The sequence below is a fragment of the Eschrichtius robustus genome, chromosome 19 (assembly GCF_028021215.1).
Source record: "Eschrichtius robustus isolate mEscRob2 chromosome 19, mEscRob2.pri, whole genome shotgun sequence".
Lineage (NCBI taxonomy): Eukaryota > Metazoa > Chordata > Mammalia > Artiodactyla > Eschrichtiidae > Eschrichtius > Eschrichtius robustus.
The window spans coordinates 18,090,089-18,114,408 of NC_090842.1; the positions used below are offsets into that span (position 1 = coordinate 18,090,089).

A 24,320-nucleotide genomic window follows, 5' to 3' on the forward strand; every position below is an offset into this window, starting at 1 on the left:
GGCTCGGAACGCCGTCCATATCATGGCCGCGGGAGCCGGGACGGCGGGCTCCGCTTCCGGCCCGGGCGTCGTGCGTGACCCGGCGGCGTCACAGTCGAAGAAGCGTCCCGGCAGGGAGGGCGCGCAGCGATCGGACGCGATGGCGGGAGGAGGCGGGAGCAGCGACAGCAGCGGGAGGGCTGCAGGCAGGCGGGCGTCCCGCAGCGGCGGGCGGGCTCGGCGGGGGCGCCACGCACCGGGGCTGGGGGGCGCCGCGGAGCGGGGCGCGGGGGAGGCGCGGCTGGAGGAGGCAGTCAACCGCTGGGTGCTCAAGTTCTACTTCCACGAGGCGCTGCGGGCCTTTCGGAGTAGCCGGTACGGGGACTTCAGGCAGATCCGGGACATCATGCAGGGTGAGGGCCGGGCCTGGGGAAGGAGGCTGGGGCTCCTGGGAAGGTGATCTGTGGGGCCCGAGTGTAGCGGCTGGGGGTCGCCGAGCCAACGATGTCTTCTTTCCCAGCTTTGCTTGTCAGGCCCTTGGGGAAGGAACATACCGTGTCTCGGCTGCTGCGGGTTATGCAGTGTCTGTCGCGCATTGAAGAAGGGGAAAATTTAGGTATGGCTATTTTTTATGTTCTTTTCTGGGCTTTACTTATTTAGGGTTACGTTGTTTTCAAACTTACACCCTAGACTGAAGGGTTCAGGGTTAAGGTGGGCTACTATGTTTCAATCACGGTGTTTATTCTCTGGCCTTAGTTTTCTCCACTTAGTATTCTGTTGGCTGCTTTTCTGTGTTTTTTATTTCCTCCCACCTGTTTCTTGCTCGCCCCAACTTTGTTGCTGTCTAAAGTGAATTATGTGAAGATGGCCATTTTTCCTCCATAGTAGAGTGTTTTTAAAGTATGAGCACTTTTTTTTTCTTTTCCTAAATTGAACTTGACAGCTGTTTAGCAAAATGATCTTTAGCTTCTGGCCGTTTGTATCTGATCCTGCCATTTGAGATACAGATGCATGTATTAAAAAATAACTTTTTACCTGTCTTGAAAATTAGTCACTTGAAATTCATGGATTTGAATTTGGACCCTTAACATGTTTGTAAGCCTGTAGCCAGTATGTCAGCAAATTAAATGCAAATCTTACTATATTTGCATGTTTCTTTTCTATATATATATATACATATATATATATTTGAACATAATTCTTCTGCTCTTTAGAAAATAGGTTAAAGTGAAAATTGTGCTCTTTGTCCTAGACTGTTCCTTTGATATGGAGGCTGAGCTCACACCACTGGAATCAGCTATCAATGTGCTGGAGATGATTAAAACGGAATTTACACTGACAGAGGCAGTGGTCGAATCCAGTAGAAAACTGGTCAAGGAGGCTGTAAGGCTCTATTTTAAATTTTTTTTCTTTTACCAAAGATCAGAGGTCTTTGAGGATCAGTGCTTATCTTTTTTGTGTGGGGTGGAAGACAAACAGGGATGGAGAGAGAGCAAGTGAGCACACTCAGAACACATAACTCATACACATAGATGTTATTTCATCAGGTGACCCCTTCCTAGCCCAGACTTGGAAAGAACTGTTAATGGCAGGTGCTCAGCTTTTGTGATTTTGGTGGTCTCCCTAGTGGCCCTGGCAGGAGGGGCCACAGTACACAGGAAGTGAGTTGGCATTGAAGAATGACATTTTGTAGGTTATTATTACCATTCAGAGCAGCATCGTGAAAGGGCTAAAAGTAACTGGCCTAGGATCTTGTCACCCTTGTTTATTATAGACCAAGGAGAATAGCTGGTGCCTTGGGAAATGTGGGACTGCTTTGAGCTCTGTCATGCAGTTGCAGAAAGAGGCTTAGGGAACATTCCCCTTGAACAGACAGAATCAGAGGTGCTGAGATATCAGCCATTTCGAAAAACAGTAGTGGTAGAAGGCTGGCGCAGGCAGTGTTCTCGACAAGAAAAAAGCTTGTAGAGTGTCTAGGAATTTGGGACCGGAACTATGTCATGGCTCAGGTAGCTTCAAGTAGTGGAACTTATTTATATTTAAAACATTGAAGCAACCATGGAAACCAGTCAGAAAAAGCTTTTTCTTCTCCAATAACCAAGGCTGGGGGTGTGGAAGCAGATGCAGAGGTGGGGACTGAAGGACAACAGCTCAGCATTGCCTTGGCGGTAAAAGTAAGGAAATTGGTAAGAAAAGATAACAGCACCTCGTAAAAGGATGGGATCTTGGGGGCGGGGGCGGGGGTAAGGGACAAAACCTTGTTTAGCAAAGACTTTCTGTCCCTTGGCTATGTGCTGGGTAGTCAGACACCCTGTTTAAAAAAACAACAGTTAAAAAACTGTGTGTGGGGTGCAGATATTTTATTTATTCAGTTAAGGACCTTGGGCAGGAACTACTGTTGGTCTTACAAAGAATGCTTAGAAAATTCCAATTCCAAGGAGGAATGATTGCAAGAATAGATTTTTAGTATAGGTAAGTCAGGTTTGTGTTAGAGGTAAAATACCAGAAAAGACATATTAGCAAGGGAGGAGAAATCCAGGGCTACTTTCAGAATAGCTAAGGATATTTTGGATGGGAAGAAATGGTACCAGTTCAGGGTAATTCGTGTAACTACTGTTAAGTAGCCAGCTAATTCAGAAATGTAACTCCTTCAGAACACAAGGGGTATAGATCTGTCTTCTGGCTGCTCTTCTGGTAGAGTCTGTGGGCTTTTATCTTTCAGTTGAATATTTATTATTTAAGTTCATAGATCTCTTGTTTGGGGGCTTCATTAGGAAAAATCTATTAGCAAAATCCAGATTCCCTTAAAATAGTCAACCATTTTCTTATGTTGACTCCCTTCTGCTTTTTCATTTTCCACCAGGTACCAGATCTCTTGTTACTATATTACTGTTAACTGCTGTGTAACAAATTAACCCCAAATTTAACAGCTTAAAACAATAAATATTATCTTTCAGTTTCCAAGAGTCAAGAAGCTGGTAGTGATTTAGCTGTGTTTCCTACTCGAGGTCTCTCATGAGGTTATAGTCAAGCTGCCTGCCAGGGTTGCAGTCATCTCAAGACTCAACCAGGGCTGATGGGTCTGCTTCCATGCTCCCTCACATGGATGTTAGCAGGACTCACTTCCTCGCTGGCTGTTGGCTGGAGACTTCAGCTCCTCGCCTCTCCGTAGGGCTACTTACAACGAGGTAGCTTGCTTCCCCTAGAGGATCCCAGAGAACAAGAGCCCAAGACAGAAAGCTGTAGTCTTTTATAAACTAATCTCAGAAGTGACATACCACTTCTGCCATATGCTCTTGGCCACACAGACCTGACCAGCTGGATTTGTGGGTGGAATGGCACTATGCAGGAGGTGGGTATCATTGGGAGCCATCTTAGAGGCTGGCTACCATAGTTACCTTGATATCCAAGTTATTAAATGATACCGTATCACATGTCTCTTTGATTTATTTTTTTTTTTAATTTCTCATTTAGTCATAGAATTTGTTACCTTGGAATGCATAGGCTCATTGAGGCTTTTTGATGCATTTTTAAGATCTCTAAAGTATCACAGCAATTTATCTTAAAATTTATTAAATTTTTTAAAAAGTTTATCAAATAAGTTGTTTGTTAAGTTAGAGCTTCTCAATGTATGATCCAGGGATCTTTTGCAGGTCTTCGGGACCCTTTCAGGGGTCAAAACTTTCTTTATAATAATGCCAAAATGTTAGTTGAGGTTTTCAGTGCACTGACATTTACACTGATGATGCAAAAACAGTGATGGGTAAAATTTCTGGTGCCTTAGCGTGACCGTGACCAAGGCAGTGGTAAATTGTACTGGTAGTCATTGTATTCTTCATTGCCACATGCTTGCAGTTTAAAAAATAAAAAACAGCCAGTTTCAATTAAGAATGTCTTTGATGAAGCAGTAAAAATTACTAATTTTATTAAGTCTCGAGTAGACGTTTTTCCAGTATTTCGTCTGACAATATAGGAAGTTTTTCTGTAGCATTTCTGCTGCATACCAAAACATGATGGTTTTCTTCCGGATAAGTACTTGTGTGATTGAGTTGCATGCTGCTGATCTAGCTGCTTTTGTAATGGAATACCATTTTTACTTGAAGTAACTGACAAACTTTGGTTATTCAGATGTGGTAATCTGGCAGTCACTTCAAGGAAAACAAGTGAGTATTTGTTGGCAGAGGTAAAATTCAAGCTTTCAGGTGAAAATTAGAATTCTGGAAAACTTATATTCATGTGCTTGGTAGCTTCCCAATATTCAGACTTTTCTGATATGACTGATGGTGATATTAACAACTGTGATTTTAAAAAGATTTTTAACAAATGTATCAACATTTGGAAGATCATAACTCAGTAAACCAGTAATTTCCAAATGATCGATGAATTGTATTGCAAAATCATTCATGGGTAACAGATCCATTAAAAGTACAAGACAGACTAACAGATTCTAGTGTAATAACGATGAAGAGTTCACTTGCCAAAGTTTGGTGTAGAGTCAAAGAAGAATGTCCACATTTTCTGAAAGAGCTATTAAAATACTACTCCCTTTTCTAATTTTATATCTGTGTGAGGCCAGATTTTTTAATATATTTCAACCAAAACAACATATCACAACAGAAGAAATGCAGAAGCAGATATGAGAATACCATCTTTCTTCTATTAAACCAGATATTAAGATTTGGAAAAATGTAAAACAATGCCACCCTTCTCATTAATCTTTTGTCTTATTAAATAAGTAACTTTTCATAAAGATATGTTATTTATGTTAACCTGTAATGAGTTTGTTATTTTTTAATGAATTAATAAATATTTTAAATTTTTCTCAGTTTTATATTTCTAATACAGTGAATACAACGGATATAACCCACATAAACAAAAGCTCTTTGGGGTCCTCATTAACAGTTTACAGTATAAAGAAAGAGTCCTGAGACCAGAAAGTTTGAGAATTGCTTCTGTAAGCTGATAATAATATTGAGACTACGTTGGTTTTCTTTTCATAACTAAAAGAGAGATGCCTCAGATTTCTGTGAACAGGAGAGAGTAACATATATGGCATGTTCTTGGGAAGCATTTAGGTGTTGCTTTTGCTGTGCACCTTTGGTAATAGCACCTTGATTTTCTTTGAGGACCTTACCACATTTGAGGGGCTGGTGCATCAGACACAATGTCTTAAAACTTTAATTCTTGAAACAAAAAGCTTTGTCAAGGCTTTTTGAGCATCTGTGCTTCCCATAACAGCCTGGTTTCTTTGGTGAGTTTGCTTTTTTAGCCTTTCTTCACTTCTGTGAGTTTGGTTTTCTCTTCTTATGTCCTTTCAGATATTGAAAATCTGTGCTTGGAATTTCCCTTTTGTTTAAGTTAGCCAGAGACCATTGCTATTGCTTAGATGGTAAGAACCTTAACAGAAACGTAAGAGAAGAAATTATACTTATTTCAAAAACTTTCAAGTTTTCAAAAAGCAAAGTTTGATCTCTTAAAAAACAAAAACGAAAAAACTTCCCAGGAAATTAATGCATAGTTTTAAAAAAGCTCACAGTACAAACTTCGGAGGCAGACTTTCAATTAAGATTTTGAAAGCATTCACATTTCCTTTCTTGTTTCACAAATTAAGCATAGTAGGAGCTGTGGTCCAGTTCTGGGAAAGATAGATAAGCATATTCTTTCTTTTTTTTTTTTTTTTTTTTGGCCACACCACGTGGCATGTGGGATCTTAGTTCCCTAACCAGGGATCAAACCTGTGCCTCCTGCAGTGGAAGCACAGAGTCTTAACCATTGGACCCAGGGAAGCCCTTCTTCTGTCTTTCTTAATGCAAGTATAAATCCTGGACAGAATGAATGGAGAACTCAGAAATGTAAAGGGCAGTAAGCAAATGGAGAAGACCAGAATATGAAGGTCCACCAAACTGGTGATGAGTAGATTACCATTTTTTCCCTTTCCAGTATCACCAGGCCTGGACTTGAAGGATCCTGAAACCTGGAAGTACACCCCAGGTGTGGATAGAAAGAACTCCAAGAGATGCTCTCTCTGGTCTGAAGAGCAGGAAAGGGTATCTGCTAAGGGTCAGAGAGGGTGGAAGAAATCTCTTTTGTTTTTTCCTTTTTTCCCTTCTCTATCCTGGCACCCAGGCAATACTACACTGGTAGCAGCAGTGACCCAGTGATGACAGAGGCAGGAGGGCAGGCACCTAAATGTAAAGGAAGAGAACCCTTTCTCTTTAGCAGTGGAGCTGTGATTCCCAGAAGTTGAAGTGGATTCCATTCCTTTTTTTTCTTTTACTGTCTATCCTGATGCTTAGTCCTGGATGCAGATGCAGTTAGTGTGTGGCAGAATAGGGAAACTAAAGCCCCAGGAATGCAAGGCTGGTTCAATATTTGAAAATCAGTGAATGTAATTTACCCTGTTGGTCCAAAGGAAAAGCATATGATCATATCAATTGAAGCAGAAAAAGCGTTTGACAAGATTCAACATTAGTTCATGGTAAAAACACTCAGCACACCAGGAATAGAAGGGAACTTCCTCAACCTGATAAAAGGCATCTACAAAAAAAACTACAGGTAACATCATAGTTAATGGTGAAGAATGGAATGCTCTGACCTTAAGATCCAAAGTAAGGCAAAGGTGTCCGTTCTCACCACTTCCACTCTACATCATACTAGAAGACCTAGCCAGTGCAGTAAGTCAAGAAAAATAAATAAAAGGCAACAGATTGGAAAAGAAGGAATAAAATTGTCCCTTTTTCCAGATGACATGGCTATCCATACAGAAAATTCCATGGAATATACCAAAAAAGCTATAATAAGTAAGTTTAGCCAGACTGTAGGATACAAGATCAACACATAAAATCAATCATATTTTCATACGCTAGCAGTGAAATGAAATGAAAATGAAAATTCTGCAATGAAATTACCAAAACAGTTATTTACAATAGCTCCAAAAAAGAAAAGAAAAATACTTAGGTATAAGTCTAACAAAACATGTGTAGGATCTGTATGTGGAAAAAACCAAAATGCTGATGATGAAATCACAACCTACTAAATGGAAAGACATACCCTGTTCATGGATTGGAAGACCTAATATAGTTACGATGTCAGTTCTCTCCAATTAATCTATGGATTTAATATAATTCTAATCACAATCTCAGCAGGATTTTCTGTAGATACAGACTGATTCTAAAAGACATATGGTAAGGTTAAAAAAAAGACTAAACTAACGAAAACAATTTTGTAAAAGAAGAATGAAGCTGGAGGACTCACTACCCAAATTTTAAGAATTACTATAAAGCTACAGTACTCATGACTGTAGATATATAGATTCGTGGAACAGAAGAGAGTCCAGAAATAGACCCAGACAAATATGACTGATCAATTTTTAACAAAAAATGTGAAGGCATTTCAATGGAAAAAGATATTCAATGGAAAAAGGATAGTCTTCAACAACTGGAATTAAAACAATTGGATGTCCCTATGCAAAAAATAAATGAACCTTGACCTACAACTCATACCAAAATTGATTCAAAGTGGATCATAATCTGAATGTAAAATGTAAAGCTATAAAACTTTTAGAAGAAAACATGAAAAAAAAACTTCATGTCCTGGACTTAGGCAAAAAGTTTTTAGATATGACACTAAAAGCAAGATCTACAAGAGCATAAAGTGGACTTCATCAAAATTAAAACTTCTGAGAAAAACACTGTTCAGAGAATGAACTCTCAAAATGAACAAGAAAACAAACACCCCTATTTAAAAAAAAAACAACCAAAGAGAATACACAGATGGCAAATAAGCACATGAAAAGATGCTCATCGTTTAGTCAATAGGGAAATACAAATTAAAACCACAGAGAATACTGGTACATACCTATGAGAGGGGCTAAACTTTAGAAACTACTAACACTAACAAGTGCTAGTGTGAATGTGGAGCAACTGGAACCCTCATACATTGCTGATGGGGTGCAGAATGGTATAGCCATTCAGGAAAACAGTTTGGCCATTTCTTATAAACATGCATTTTCCAAATGACCCAGCAGTCCCACCCCTGGGTATTTACCTTAGAGAAATGAAGTTATGGTCACACCAAAACCTGTACGTAAATATTTTAACACCTCTATTCATAATCACCAGAGTTGCAGACCACCCAACTGTTTTTCCAGTGGGTGAATGGATAAACTGGTACATCCATACAACAGAACACTGCTTCATCAATAAGATAGCAGGAAATACTGATAATGCAACAACACAGATAGATCTCCAGGACATTATACTGAGGGAAAGAAGCCAGACTCAAGGCTACATCCTTTTAAAAATTAAGCTGTGTGATTTCATATATACTGTATGATTCCATTTATATGACATTCTGAAAAGATGAAACAGTGAAAAGATCAGGGGTTAGGGATGGGGAGGAGGTGACTACAGAGTGCAGCACAAGGGAGGTTTATTGGATCCATGGTTTTTTGGTATCATTGTGGCGGTTACAGAAGTTGATACATGTGTTAGAACAGTATGCCAAAAAAGAGTTAATTTTACTTTACGCAAGTTAAATAACACTTTAAAACATAATAGGACCTGGGACTTCCCTGGTGGTCCAGTGGTTAAGACTGCCTTCCAATTTGGGAGGTGTGGGTTCGATCCCTGGTTGGGGACCTAAGATTCCAGTGCCTCGTGGCCAAAGAACCAAAACATAAAACAGAAGCAATATAGTAACAAATTCAATAAAGACTTTAAAAATGGTCTACATCAAAAAAAAATCTTAAAAAAAAAAACAACGTAGTAGTAGGACCTAAACGATTTATAAAAAGTAAAACCTTTGTATTCTTCAAGAAAGTAAGTATAGTCTTAGTATCGTTTTTCTGCTGAAAATGATGTAAAAGTGAATATGATGATCTGATTACAATGAAAAGACTTATTTACTTTGTTCCCTCCCTGGCAGTAGGAACTTAGTGTTGTGCCTGTTCTTCAGAAGCATTTGACACCAGTTTCCTTTGCCCTTTATGGCTGTGTTCAGCATGTGGAGGACAGAAGCACCAGAGATTTGTACTTTCTGAATTCCCTTGCTAGTCCTCCTTCTCTTGGTCTGTATGTTTCTCCTTAAATTCTTCCCTGTGAAGACTGAAAATAACTATGGACCAGTTTTCCTTCCCTTTTTCGTGTGTGAGATAGGTTTCTTTGAGACTGGATTTAAGGTAGCTACTTTATCCTGTTAGATAACTCCAGGTGGTCCCAATTTTTCCTCGCTTTTCTAATTTTTAAAAAAAGTGCACATATGTTTTTTAAATATCCTTTTTATTTTCAATCACTGTTATTTGCCCTCTACATATGTTCTCTTGGGGTTTCTTGACCGAAGGATACTCCTTTTTCTCTGTGGCTGATGAGACCTTCTCATCCTACCTGAAACTTTGTCCTCTTTCTTTGATGCTTGTGGCTGAGCTGGGTTTGTTTGTCTCAGCAATTCCCTGCACACTTTAACTGGAGTTGGCCCGCTGTGGTTTACAGTATGAGAGGCTGTGCTGGTTCTCCTAGCGAACTGGCCTCAGGCCTTTCCTGAATGGAACTAACAGAACTCTGTGGTCAGCAAAGTATTCCCCTCCCCCCCCCCACCACCCCGCAACAGTATCTCCTCCTCTCATTTCCCCCATTACATCAAAGCTTTTGCATCCAAAAAGAACAAAACCAATTGTTCTGGGGACCTGGGATGACTCCTGTCCATTTTGCCTTTCCTTAGGAGGCCCTATTCAGATTGGGTAAATGGTCTGTAATCCAGGAGATCAGATTTTGCTTTATCAGCTATTTTTTTTTTAATCCAATGTAACGTTGAAAATCTACTATCTTACACACTGAAAGAGAGGGTACGGTTGTTCATACGCTTGAATAATAATTGTTAGTTTTTAAATACAGGAATTTGATAGAATATGAAAAAGTTCTTGGGTATGTAAGACTCAGTTTTACTTTTTAGTTGAGCTTATTTTGATATTTGATATTCTAATTATACCTTTCATTATTACAACAGTTTAAAAAAAGTCTTTTTCTCCCTTTTGTAGGCAGTCATTATTTGTATCAAAAACAAAGAATTTGAAAAGGCTTCAAAAATTTTGAAAAAACATATGTCCAAGGACCCCACAACTCAGGTAAGTTTGATATATTTTTGCTCCCATGACCTAAATCCAGCTCATTGCCTTTTGTGGGGAAACAGGGAAAGGGTTCTCTGTCAGGAATGTTATCTAAATATTCGCCTTTAAACATTCAGCACCTTGAGCATGTTGCCTTTTATATCCAGAATAACTTACTGTTAGAATGGCTTTTCAAAAATTTGTTTGAAAATTTACATAAATCATTTACTTGCCCATTTCTGTCAGGTTTCTGACTGAACTTTAGTGATCAGCACTGGTATTAACACTTCTGACTTCACATAAACGCTGATCCTGCAGACTTGAGAATCTGCCTTGGTGAGGACTTAACTCCTCTATTTTCTGGTGTCAAAAGCTCTGTTGGTACCCTGCTATTATTTTTTTTCCTTTATAAATATAAATTTTCAGTTTTTGAAAAGGTAATACATATATGTAATACAACATTCGAAAGGTACAACAAAAGAGCTTAGTGAAAATTCTCTCATGTCTGACTCAGCCATCTCGTTCCTCTCCTTAGAGGCAACCAATGTTTTTTTCTTTTATTCTTAACAGAGATAGTCTGTGCATATGCAAGCAAATAAGTATGCATGTGTGTATATATACAGACATACACATATATCCATTCTTCCTGTTCTTCCCATATACATATGTGAGCATATTCTACACACTAATTTGAGCATTTTGTAAATTGCTTTTTTCCCTTAATATATCTTGGAGATCTTTTTATATTAGTACACAGGGAGCTTTTCATCCTTTTTGGTTTTCTTTTTTGGAAGTTTAAAAATCTTTATGTAAAAGTGTAAAGGTACTTTAGATCCTAAGTTCTTCATCCTTTTTTTTTTATAGCTACATAGTAACCTACTGTGGCTGATCAGTAATTTTTTGACCTGTTCTACATTGTGGTAGGCTTCCCTTCTTATATGTGTACCAGTGATATTCATTGACAGCATTGTGAAAGTTCTGATAACATTGTTTTAACTCATCATCATTGAATTTTTACTGGAGTTTTTCTTTCTCACGTTGCAAAAATTGGTCCTTTGTGTAGAAGCTGAGAAATGATCTCCTGACCATTATCCGTGAAAAGAACTTGGCCCACCCTGTTATCCAGAACTTTTCCTACGAAACCTTCCAGCAGAAGATGCTGCGCTTCCTGGAGAGTCACCTGGATGATGCAGAGCCCTACCTCCTCACGGTGGGGCTTGGCCTTCTCTTCCCATAACTGTGATGTAGCCTGGAGGATGTGTAGGCAATTAGAAAAGGACAGCTCTTTTTTAAAGTGAAAAGAGTAAATGTGTAGAAAAAACTGAATTATATGTGCTATCTTTCTTAATTAAATGCCTTAAATATTCAGAAGCAGAGATCCTGGCAGAGGCAAATGCAACATTCCTGGTTTCCCTCACCTCCCATTTTTACTTCCTCTATGTGTGATTCATCTGTGTGGTTAAAGTAGGAGAACATTCAATTACAATTGATGGTGGTTCTCAAAGGAGATGAAATCTGAGTTAAGTTTGGGAGAGGAAGAGTGGTTTGATAGATGTGGTATGATGGGGTTGTTAACAGGAAGGAGGCATAACTGGAGAAAAGTGTGACTAGAGTATGATTAGCAAGAGAGGTCAAATGAAGACATACTTTAACGGGATGAAAGGGATAAGCACAAAGAATGGATGCAGTGAGGCTCAAGACTGCACAGGGAAGAATTAGAACCTAGTCTGTCATAGAAGGTGGACCATGAACTGAGTGAGAGGGTTTTTTTTTTTAAACAAGGATTTTGAGAGTGTTCAAATTATCCTAGTTCCTAACAGTAGATCTGCAAGGCCCATATCAGGATAGTGTCAGTGATCCTAGCAATCATTTGGCAACTCTCAAAATTATTTGTAAAGCAGATAGTTTGGAGTGTTCAAGGAGCAAGTGTCAGGATACTTGAGCCTGGCCTAGGAACCCTTCCTTCATATTCAGGTAACTGGAAAATAACCTGTCACTGTTTCTGTTGAGAACAGAATTCTCAGCTCTTAAGATACCACTCCTTACAGACATGCAATCTAAAATGGAATGACACTGGACTAACTGGAAATGTGTAAAACTTCAGTCTGAGGGTGACAGAGGAGCAGCTGGAGTTAGAGTAAGATTGGCCTACTCAGGGCTTCATGTGGTACAAGTAAGGATTTTCAAAGAGTTGTTAATAGGCAAAACATTTGTGGAAACAGAGTCATGAAAAATTCTATACACAAACTAAAAGACATTAATGTAGACATCAGTCATCCCTAAGTTTCAAAAAAAAGAAGATTTGACTTTTGCATATGACCCCAAAGGTCTATTAGGTATTCAGAAACTAAATTAGGGATGAGATTGGAAGGATAGAAGAGGAGATACAAAGTAAAATCATTTAAGTATTTGTTGTCCAAAATAACCTTTTGGAATTCTTGTAACGTCAAGATGCTTTTAGCACCACTCAGATTGAGTTCTCCTTTAGTACAGAAAACTGTGAGCCATTTTTTGAGGGAAGGAAGGGAGGAAGAAATTTGGGATAATTCTTGTAAGTTCTTTCCCTTTTTATGTCCTTCTCTAGTCTATGCCTAAATTGGATTTGTAAGTGAACATGCTTGCATATTGAGTATGTTCATGGTGAAAGAAGCAGAGTTAATGAAATTCTGTGACTTCCTCTTCCTCACGACATCTTTCCTTTCCCAGATGGCCAAAAAGGCTTTGAAATCTGAGTCTTCCACCTCAACCACAGTGAAGGAAGGTAAACAGCCAGCACCAGAGCCTGTGGAAAAGCCACTCAGAGAACCTGCCAGGTGAGAGAGATGCCCTTTTGTGATGTTGGCTGAAACACTGGGGTGATGTGTGGGAAGCATAGTCGTCTTCTTTGAGCAGGATTAGTGGTTTGACCTCTTAACATGTTACTGGGTTACTCGTAGAAGGCACTGTGGGATATACGGAGCACATCCTGGGAAGATGGGAATATTGAAAACGGGATGACAGATCCTTGACAGAAGTTCCTGACTGGCTATTCCTCAAAGGTTCTTTCCTTCTGTTTCTCTCTCCTTGCCTCACCTGTATCTACTCAGTACTTCCCTGTTGATACCTTATCTCTTAATGCAGTGTTCAAGCTTGTGAATCAGATTCCCAGGACCAGTTAACAAAGCAGAGGCCACACGTTTAGATGTCTTTGGGGGCCCAGTAGGAGATGTAAAGGAGCAAAGTGGGTCTAGGATAATACAGTTGAGAGCATGGGACTGGGACACAGAGAGGGCATGCTTTCGAGCTTCGTGTGATTGTTGCTATGTGAGATGTCCAAAGATGTCCAAACTTCAGTTCAAATTTTTATGTGAGACGTCCAAAAAAAATTTTTTGAGATTTCCCAATTTTTGAATGTTGGCGGTTAGTCCAATTAAAAAAAAAAAAAAACTTGAATAGCTTAGACAAGACACATCTGCAGGCTGCCAGTTTGCCCTCTCCTAACAGTTTTTACTTAAAACGTCCAAATGATAGATGAACTTTATTTTGAAAAGGCAGTTTCTCATTGTTCCAAGACTGTGTGGCACTATTCTCACTCTGAGAATTCTAAAGATCCCATTTCTAAGTGCATTGTAGGAGAAAGAGGGCAGAATGGAGACCAGTCTTTTTTACTTCTGTCACATGAGGGTTGGACTAGGACAGCTGGAAGAAGAGTTTAGACTTCAAGGTGAGATTGCTGGATTATCAGTTGGTTGTCCAGATGGACTTGTAGTTGTTAGGCACTACACAGAGTTCTTGCATTGTGGAAAGCACCGCTTTAGTCCATGAAGACTAATGGGTTAGACAGCACACAGGCTGAAGAGGTCTCTGGAGGGAGTATCATTGGCCCTAGTTCCTTTAGGGTTCTCTTACTTGAAGTTTAAGCTCCATAGTTCAACTTACATATCATATTTAAAGCCTCCGCTTAACACACTTATAAATGGAAGCTTTTATAAATAAAGCTTGTATCACGCACCCTCTCTGTTTTTTTTTTTTAAATAAAGAGTTCTCAACGTGAGGAATTTCTAATTTGAAGCTTCCCACTTTGAAAAAGTTGTGGCTGCTTGGACAAGCATCCACAATGGTGAAACTGATCTCTGTTATGTTTGTATTATTTGTAGGCAGCTACAGAACACTCCAACCACCATTGGAATTATGGCTCTGAAAGCAGCTTTCAAGACTCTGTCCAGTGCACAAGATTCTGAGGCAGCCTTCTCAAAACTGGACCAGAAAGATATGGTATTTCCTAATAAAGTGTGCCCACCATCACCAGCCCTCAAAAACAAGAGACCGAGAAAAGATGAAAACGAAAGTTCAGCCCCTGCTGAGGGTGAGGGTGGCTCTGAACTGCAGCCCAAGAACAAGCGCATGACAATAAGCAGATTGGTTTTGGAGGAGGACAGCCAGAGCACTGAGCCGAGCGCAGGCCTCGACTCCTCCCAGGAAGTCATTCCTGCTTCACCATCCAAGCCCACCATCCTCAACCAACCCCTCCCTGGGGAGAAGAATCCCAAGTATGAAGACCTTCTTTGTAGAAGTTTGGGGGCTGGTTGGTGGTCCTGGTTATGCCTGGTATTGCTTCCGGGAATGAAGTAACTTTCAGCTAAGTTATTCACCACCAAGGCTTGCTCAGACTGCTAGAATGTGACTCAGGGTGGGGAGTGACGTCGTAGCCATCCTGCCAGTTCTGATGCCCCGCATGTGGGCTTCCAGGCATTGCACTAGGCAGGAGTGAGGGTGAAAGGGTGTCCGAGCCTCCTACTCACCGCTGCTTCCATTTTTAGCAAACTTCTGAGTGCCTTGACTACTAAATATTAGTCTTGTTTGTTAAAGGAAGTTTGTTTGAATTGGGCCACGTTATACTTTGATCCTTAAAAGAGATTTATGAATATTTATAGTTTTGCACGTTCTATGAGCATTTGAGACTTGGCAAATTCAGTAATTACTAATCTCTCACATTCTGCTAGGTTCTGTGGGGCAGTGGTTAGAATGCTTTCATTTTGCTCCCCATCATGACCCCCAACCTGGCTTTCAGTTTTGCTACCCTTTGTGCCCTCTTGTGGATCTTTCCTCTAGGCAAACTGGTCTGCTTGCTCTCCCTGGAACCCTGTTTCTACTACTATACTCTTCTTGCTGCCTCTCATTCCCCACATTCGGACTATCATTCCTCCACCATTGCTTGTCAGAATCCCATCTGTCTTTCAAAGAGAAGAGAAGCTGATGTTGACTAAATACTTTCTGCGGGCCAAGCACTTTCACGTATTATCTTACTGAATATCTACACTCCTCACTCTGTGAGTGATTTACTAGCCCCACTTTATAGGTGAGGAAGGTTCAGAAAAGTTACTAACTTAACCTGAAGTCACACAGATAAGAAATGGCAAAATTGGGCTTTGGGATTTTTAATCCCAGTCTTGACACAAAAGCCCATGGCCTGTATGCCATGTACACCAAGCTGCCTCTTAAAACTCTGCCTCCTCCATAAATTTCCCCTGGTCACCCTGCTGTAAGTGATCACCTCACTGATCTCCCAAGGTCATTGCCATCTCTACTACTGCTCTCTGTTACAGCTGTTTGGGGACCTGTGCCCTGGCATGCTTGTGCTGGGTGCCCTGTAGGGCTGTGGCCTCTGATAAATGATTTATACTCGGGCACAAATCTGCACTATATGCACCACTTCCTGCATTTGGAAGTGAGTGAGTCATTGGCTGGGCAGGCAGATGCAGTCAGCACACTATTACTCTCATTTGATACCTGATCTCCTCTACCCCTCACAGCAATTCTATGAACTATAAGTATTGCTCCCATGAACAGACAAGGAAACTGGAGAGAGTGCATGATTACAGTGGTTTTATAAATGGGAGACTCTGTGAAGGTTTCAGACATATTCACCTCTCTCATGTGTCAAGGGTATAAAGTATGATGGGTACTCTCAAGCAGAGGTTGGCAAATTATGGCCCCTTGGCTAAATCCACCTGCTGCCTGTTTTTGTAAATAAAGTTTATTGGAACACAGCCACACCCATGAATTATGTATTGTCTGTGGCTGCTTTTGATGCTACGTTGAGTTGAGTAGTTGCAACAAAGACAGTAAGGCTTGCAAAGCTGAAGGTACTACTGGCCCTTTACCAAAAAAAGGGATCCTATGACCCCGGCTCTAAACGAAGCGTATGTGAGGTGCCTTGGGAGCTGCAGGGAAGAAGAGCTGGGCCTGGGCAGCAGAGTTGTGGGTGGAGCAACCTTGCAGAGGAGCAAGTGTTGAGCTGGCCTTGAAGAATGAGTAGGAGGTCATCCAGCAATATTGGAAGGTCGGTTCTAGGAAACAGGAGCCTCTTGAATTACAGCACGAGAAAGCCTGGTATGAGCAGGAAAATGTCATGTAGTCTGTATGGCAGAATACAGGACACAGAGAGGATGAAGGGAGAAAAGTCTGGATGGGTAGATGGGCCAGATTTTGAGTTCCTATTATATTCTATCAGGCAGAGGTTCTCAGGGGGGCTTCATATCACAATTACCTGTGCAGTGTTTAAAAAATATATATTCCCAGGCTCCTGTCTACTGAATTAGAAGGGACAGGGGAGTGTTCTCTAATCTGCTTTGCTAACTGTGCCCCAGATAAGTCTAATACACCTAATCAGAAAGCCTCTGAGCAGACACCACTGAGGGCTTTTGAACAGACACTGAGGGAAAGGAGAAGAGGAGGGTGGCTGGAGACTGCTGCCCGGTGAGCAGTCAGGACCCAGGGGAAGCTGGGCCAGTGGAATCGGAGGAGGGGAAGGCAGGATTAGGGTCTATCACCTAGACGGCAGGGCCACCACTACTAGATTTTTATATCCCCCACAGCACAGAACTAGTGCTTACTAGATAGTTTATTAACCAAACAAAGTAACAGTTCTTGGTTCTTGCAATTTAAGGGGCCACATGCAAAACTTCTATAAAAGGCTAGCAAAGGGTAAACATTTTAGGCTTTGTGTCTCTGTTGCATATTCTTCTGTTTTGTTTTTTTTTTTACAACCTTTGGAAAATGTAAAAACCATTCTTAGTTCAAGGGCTATACAAAAACCAGCAGCCACAGGCTGTAGTTTGCCAACCCCTCTAGACCACTAAGTTTTAACTTCACTAGTTAGGAGCGCAGTGAGCCAGGAAGTGACCCAGCTTGCCCGCACGGCCACCTAACAGTTAAGATGAGGACCGAGGTCTCAGCCCCTTCCACAACATGAGAAGTTAAGAAATACCAAAATGTTTATACACGTAATAAATGCTGAGTTCAGAGGAGGAGCAGAAAGTTACCAAGTGATCTGCAAAGATTGTCTGCAGGAAGAGTGAATAGCCACTTAGGTGAAAATGATGGACCCTGAGGTTAAAATCAGTTTTTATCCCAGGACTTGGATAAATAGATGGAAAACTTAAACTGTAATGCTGTCTGACCTGTATTTATGAATAGTAATTGACACAGCTAATATCCTGAGAAGGAAAATCCTCGTGTAATTTTTTTTTTTTTTTTTTTACTTTGTCTCAAGCAAATCAGTTATTCTTAGAAATAACCCTTTGGGGGATATGATCCAATTTAAAATAAATAGAAGTAAAGAGTCCACCATTTGTCCCAGCCACTTAGGTAACTGCATAGAAAACTCATGGAACTCAAGGAATTTTTTCCAAGTTTATGCACTTATTAAGCAAACTGCTTTCATTACTCATTTGCAAAATACCCAGACAGCCTTAAAAATAAATTTTTTTTATAGCGGGGAAGGAAACAGCACTTTGTCTCTACTCTCTTGGTCAGGTTTTTCGGTGACTTTGATCTATGTAAATTCTTCAAAACTTAGTTCAGATACTTTCCATGTTTGTTTTGTAAAGGATGTTATAATTCTGAGGTCAGATTTGTGCTATGTTCTGTAAGAGTGACTATAATTTTCATTTATTTAATAACTTGGGTTTTGGATTATTTTTCAGGTTTGAGACTGTTTTTGGTTGCACCCAAGTACTCAAAATTTCATGTTCACAGGAATGATTCTTGTTTGCTTACTATTCTAATCTTTGATGGTATAAGTCCTTTACAGCTCTTTGATAATCTCATTATTAGTTCAGCTAGTATCTCTCCAGCTTCTATGAGGGTGTGTGTTACTGTGCCCGGTGTTTGGAGTAGACAAATGAGGATATGGTCCCTGCCGTCAAGGTGCTTATGGTTAAGGGTATGTCGTGATACGGTTGTGTAATAAAGTGGAAGCACTATCGTAAGGGCAGAGGAGCGGGGGCTTTTTGTATGTGTTGGGCAGGCTTCATTGAGAATGATGGCCTTGAAAGATGGGCAGGACTTCACCTGGCAGGGAAGGGAATCCCAAGGAGAGAGAACAGCAAATAGAGAGGCAGGAAAGCACAGAACTTATAGGAGGAAGCAGGAGCAGAGGGCAGTGTGGGTGTTGGTGGGGACAGGAGGAACTGATAAGAAATTGATGGGCCAGACTGCATGATCTTGATTCCCCCATATGGGCATTTAGGCTTCACTGTTTAGGCAATGAGGAGCCATCACTTAATAGAGGAGAGATGTGATAATTTTAGGATGATTGTTCAGGTGGCTTTGGAACGGGAAGGGGCTGGGGGGAGAGACTCCAGTTAAGAGGCTAGTGTAATACTGGTGAAAGGAATTGGACCATGGGCTTGGACTAGGGGAATGGGGAGGGAAAGGAGAACAGTCCAGAGATAGGAATAGAGCATGTCTGTGATGGAGGGGAAGGAGTTTGCAGCTCTAGGTTAGAAGAATGCTGAAATCTGTAATAGAGTCCAAACCAAACAACCAAATAAACAAACAAACAAACAATAGGAAAATGAACAGATCGTTGAGGGGGATGGTGATGTATCCAGTGCTGAGTGTGAGAGATGGTCCTGCAACCTGGGGGATGTTGACATGGAGAGGCCTGGCCAGGTCAAGATTTGGGAGTTGTGTGTAGGTGAATCTCGAAAGTGGTCACAGCAGAACAGGGAGGAATACAAGGCCACGAGTAGAGCTAAGGACAGAGTATGGGATGACCTGGGATGACTTTGTTTTACACCTTGTCCTCTCGCTGATGTTCCCTCAGAGTACCCAAAGGCAAGTGGAACAACTCTAATGGGGTTGAAGAAAAAGAGACTTGGGTAGAAGAGGACGAACTGTTTCAAGTTCAGGGTAAGCCAGATGATTCTCATTGGTCTCTCCTTGACACTTGCTGAAGTGTAGGTGCATGTTACTGTCACATCAGTGTTCCAGAAATTGCTTGTCTCCAAACTAGAAAAAGTTTAAAAGTTCCTCATTGTGATTCATGAGGAATCAGTTTTATGTCTTTTCCCATTAAACAATGGAGACTATCAAAGCAACGCTTTATATTTAAAGAAAACTCCCGGTTTGGTTTACTAAATCCTATATTTAATTGTAGTTGATGTTCTTCCTAAGGTTTTTTAATTAGAAAAGGTAGAAGTGGTCATTCCTTACATATCTTACTTAAGTAAATAATCTCTTACCAGTTTCTATATATAAGTGTTTTTTTCTAAGATGAGAAACTTTACTTTTCCTTAATTAATATTGAACTTCATAGTATTTGCATTAGGATCTCTCCCACCACATATTTTGCACTCTGATGGAAATATATACATGCTAAACCTTAGTTTTGGAGATTCTGAAGACTTTTGTAACACAGCAGCAACAGTAATCCTTTGCCAGCCTCAAAGGTTTTGCCCTTAAAAATTACCTTTCATTGGCAAAAACATAGTTGGCAAAATCAAGATTACACAGAAAATGGGAGAAGTAACAATAAAAGTGGCGTTAAATATTTTAAAAACAGGATATAAAAGTTCTAGAAAACATCCACTTCTGATGCAGTCCAGATTTGTCAGTTTCAGAAATCGGCTTCTACTATATTATGAAATACTTCATAATTTAAAAATAATGTGCTCCTGTAAGTATCCCTTTTCCTAAGTCACCTTTCTTCACTCTTCAGGAAGCATTACTGGGACAGTGGCGTCTGCTGAGGCAGACACTGTAGCAAGTTTCACATTTATGCAACTTTGCCTTTTCTTGCAGCTTTTTAACTGGCTCTTGTTGGCTTGAGATGCCATGTCCATTATACTTGTATACCCTACTGTAGCCCTCTGGTCCTTTAAAATATTATCTTGGTCCCTGTTTTTGAGGCCTGATCTATTTCCATAGGATGAGAGGGTAGAGTTTGACCAGATCTCACATGGTCTGTTGGCGTGGGAAGCAATAATTATTACCCCGTTCTTTTTGTTTGAAGAATTGAGCCAAATTTTTAAAAAATGTATTTATTTTATTTATTTATTTTTGGCTATGTTGGGTCTTTGTTGCTGTGTGCGGGCTTTCTCTAGTTGTGGCGAGTGGGGGCTACTCTTTGTTGCAGTGCGCGGGCTTCTCATTGTGGTGGCTTCTCTTGTTGCGGAGCACGGGCTCTAGGCGCACGGGCTTCAGTAGTTGTGGCTCATGGGCTCAGTAGTTGTGGCTCATGGGCTTTAGAGCGCAGGCTCAATAGTTGTGGTGCATGGGCTTAGTTGCTCCGCAGCATGTGGGATCTTCCCGGACCAGGGCTCGAACCCATGTCCCCTGCATTGGCAGGTGGATTCTCAACCACTGCACCATCAGGGAAGCCCCCATATTTTACTTATATCTAACAATCAGGGATTTGGAAATTCAAAAACAGTAAAACTGTGTTATTTCAAAGCAGTAATTAACAAGGGGTTATGAGCAGAAATTATATATATACACACACACACTCAAATATGTGTGTATATATACACACATAAATACATATATATATTACATACACATGCATATGTATATATATGCGTGTGTATATATATATTAGGATTTTAAATACCACAGTTCCTCAGTAAGTTTAGAAAATGATAGTGGTTTTACTAAAGAGCCTGAAATCCATGATTAACCAACATTTATTGAATGCCTGATTATAAAGTATTTGTTTTGTACAGATTCTCATGGACTGAAATGATTGGTATCTTGCAAGCAGAGGACAAAACCAAATTATCCTTTAGTGATGTCCTTTCTTTTCTCAAAGTTTGTAAAATTTGAATCAAGTTTTCCCTTTGGGGACGCTCTATGTCTTTTTCTTGTGGTTTGTGCCGAGAAAGGTAAGCTCTGAAATGAGTCTACTTTTAATGTTTTCCAGCAGCACCAGATGAAGAGAGTACAACCAATATAACAAGAAAGCAGGTAATTTTAAATTCTCTTTTCTGGTTGTGTAGGCACAAGAGAGAGAAAATAAGTACCCACGTCTCACAGGCATAGACTACCCATGCACCTGGTAAAAAATTTTATTTGTAATTTTCAGATAATCCAAACTAAGTTAAATATTTACTCTCTGGAAGAAAAATCTAGGTGGTCAGAAAGCTGATGCATTTCCTAACCATGAACAACACACGTTTGAAATTTTGAATGCAGAAATGGTTATCAGTTGAGGATGAAATGGCAGGACACTGAAAATTAGGAAATGTCCAAATCCATGGTGTTAACTTATATTCTATATCATGTTTTAAAAGTATAAATCCTTCCTTTGGGTTCAGATCATTCTCCTAGGATTGAGTTTACCTCTTTACTATATGAAAATATAAATAAGTGGAAAGACAGGTTGTGATAAATCCTTTGCTTTTTTGTTTTTTTTGCAGAAGTGGACTGTAGAGGAAAGCGAGTGGGTCAAGGCTGGAGTGCAGAAGTATGGGGAAGGAAACTGGGCTGCCATTTCTAAAAACTACCCATTTGTTAACCGAACAGCTGTGATGATTAAGGATCGCTGGCGGACCATGAAAAGACTTGGCATGAACTGAAACAGGCCTTCATTTCCACAGAATTCACAGGAGCATGGTTCCTAATAATAGCCCCTGGTAGTCTGCTGTTTCTTTCAGAAGCTGGGCTGGGATGAGAATTTTGGGCATCTTCCTCCCATGTGGGGGAGGTCCCAGTTCCACTTCATCACAGTTGGAGATCATGGAGCTGAGAAACAAAGCCAAGTCCACCCCATGTCCTTGACAGAGATGACAGGCACATAGCTTGTACAGTGCCAGAATACCATTAGTATTTCCCTTCTTTAGTGGTTTGCTTGAATTTAAATCCCTGGTAATCAGTAGAACCTTCTCCTAGGAAATGGTGGAGTCTGTTAGGAGTCACTTTTGACTCCATGACCTGTTAAAACCAGCAACATGAGCATTATTTGGAGCAAACTTGTTCCAGGTAAAGCTTTGGCCTTCTGAGGCACATGCAAAGGAACTTCATCTGTCATGAACCCAGGTTGATGAGAGACCAGTCCTGGTGGAATCAGAGTCCCTTTAAAAACTGTTTAGCCAGTGGTGACATCAACTCCTAGACGTGACTGCCTTGGCATTTGCTCTATTTGCTGGGCTATGTAGGCAGGTTTAACCTCCACTTCTCACGTGGTTGAACCAGTGTGTTTTTTGGTAAAATGGTGATTGTAGATAAGCTTAGCCCCTCTCCCCATCCTCTCTTCCCAATTCCCTTCTTTATGCTGGACTTTTAAAGCTTAAAAAAATCCTGATTGAGTATAAATGCCTAATTCCATTCTTTGTGAAATGGTTGCTTCCGCCTGATTCCCTAATTGTGCTGTGTTAGTGTCTTGCACTGGAATTCAACATTCCCTTCTCCTTTTGTACTGTGTTGTGCTTGCTGTCTCTCAGACATCCTTAAAGACTGTCTTTTCAGGAAAAAAGAATTTCAGTAAAGTGTTTTCTGTAATTTTTTAAAAATGAGAACTAATTATTGTCCATAACTTGTAGCATTCTTCATTAAAGTCTTGCTTCTCTCAAATTTAAGTAGCTGTTTAATTGCAGCTGAAAAGACGGAGGTAGCAAAATGTTGAACAAGCTTTGCTAAGCCATATTGTCCATGTTAAGAAGCTGATGTCAAACTGTATTGGATGTTCTAATCCTTGGAAGCTGTGCCATACAGAGATGTGAAAGCTTCCCCTTAATTTGTCCATTTCCTCATATAACGTACCTCCGGGGACAAAAGAATTCCTTTTTTCTCACTTTTGAGTGAGTGAAAGGCAAGATGTAAAGAAATGCTAAAGTTTAAAAATTCATCCTGTAGTTGAAATTTGTAAACTTTACTTTGTACAGCTTTATTACCTATTAACTACGTGTTTGGGGGTTGGGTACTGCTGTTTTTCTAGCAATTAACCCCAAATGAAACTACAGTGAGAAGGCAAGAACTTGATCTCCACTCGATCTGGTTGTAGCTACTTGTGATCTCCCTCCAAACCAAGCTTTAGGATCCAGAAGCTTTTTACCTTCAACTCTCACATTGTTAGATGGCGCTCTCCAGGTAGAAGAATGACACTGTGATACATTTAAGGAAGCAAAATATCCTAATCGTGTTTCTCAAAATTTGAGACATGCATAGATCCATTAACATTTTTTAACATAACTTCGATGCTATCTTTATTATAATGTTATAAAATGTGTACAGACATAAAACTCTGCCTACGGTTTCTATAGAACTATACAACTTACCATGAACTGATGACTGTTTTGCTGAATCTAAGCCACTGCTCACCACATGAGTAGTGCTAGGACTGTGGCAGTGGTGGGACTCTGGTGGGGATGCCTGTGCCACTATGTACTGAGAAATGATCCCACTCTCTCCCACCTTCACCTTAGTGAGACTGCTGCAGAGCCACTGTGCCTCCAGACTGCTGTGATGTCATCTGGCCTTTGCTGGAACTGAACACAGTTATGAAGTGTGTTCTTCATAACGTAACACATAGCTTGTGACAGTTAAAGTATTACCACTTGGAGTCACTGTGATGCCTTCTGAAGCAATACTTGGTTAGAAGGTACTCATGCTGTTTTAAGATTATGGCTGAGATAAAAACATTTAGACACTGTCAGAACTCAGAGACTGACAGACACACTGTCCTGATGGGTAAGAGTGTGAGGCCCACTCAGGGCCCCAGCTGTGCCAGCTGTGCTTGGAGATGGTGGGTTAGCCACTGGAATCTCTGGATGTCCATTTCCTCATCTCTAATGTAGTAGGTAATGGTACTTCCCTTGTAGGCTGTTGTGAGAATAAAATAAGATGCACGTAAATGTCTCCGCCATGAAGTGAGCCTTTTTCCCCCTGTGGGTGCTGAAGAAGCCACAGATAAAAGAAAGATCAAGGGTTTGAACAATATAATAGTCTTTTTAAAATTTATTTATTTATTTATGTATTT

At 40.4% G+C, this 24,320-nt stretch overlaps 2 protein-coding genes across 4 annotated transcripts in view; one reads left to right on the forward strand and one right to left on the reverse strand.

The window, feature by feature from the left end:
* Positions 1 to 24,320, reverse strand: part of NIP7 (nucleolar pre-rRNA processing protein NIP7) — a 68,199-nt gene that overhangs the window by 34,482 nt on the left and 9,397 nt on the right. The window contains exon 5 of one of the 2 annotated variants that reach the window (XM_068527795.1): positions 5,204 to 5,376. The exons of the other annotated variant lie outside the window; for it this stretch is intronic. Within the exon in view, the coding sequence (XP_068383896.1) occupies positions 5,362 to 5,376 (15 nt within the window). The 3' untranslated portion in view covers positions 5,204 to 5,361. Of the gene's footprint in view, positions 1 to 5,203; positions 5,377 to 24,320 lie in introns of those variants that run through there. 2 annotated transcript variants of the gene reach the window in all.
* TERF2 (telomeric repeat binding factor 2) lies at positions 4 to 23,583 on the forward strand. Of its 2 annotated transcripts, none has more exons than XM_068527787.1 (10): positions 4 to 392; positions 500 to 595; positions 1,232 to 1,362; positions 10,013 to 10,099; positions 11,145 to 11,291; positions 12,788 to 12,894; positions 14,218 to 14,610; positions 19,173 to 19,258; positions 21,267 to 21,310; positions 21,763 to 23,583. In XM_068527787.1, the coding sequence occupies exons 1-10, from the start codon at positions 23 to 25 to the stop codon at positions 21,919 to 21,921; spliced, it is 1,620 nt and encodes a 539-aa protein (XP_068383888.1). In that variant the 5' UTR covers positions 4 to 22; the 3' UTR covers positions 21,922 to 23,583. The 2 variants fall into 2 exon arrangements, with proteins under 2 accessions (XP_068383888.1, XP_068383889.1); XM_068527788.1 differs by having other exon boundaries at positions 21,270 to 21,310.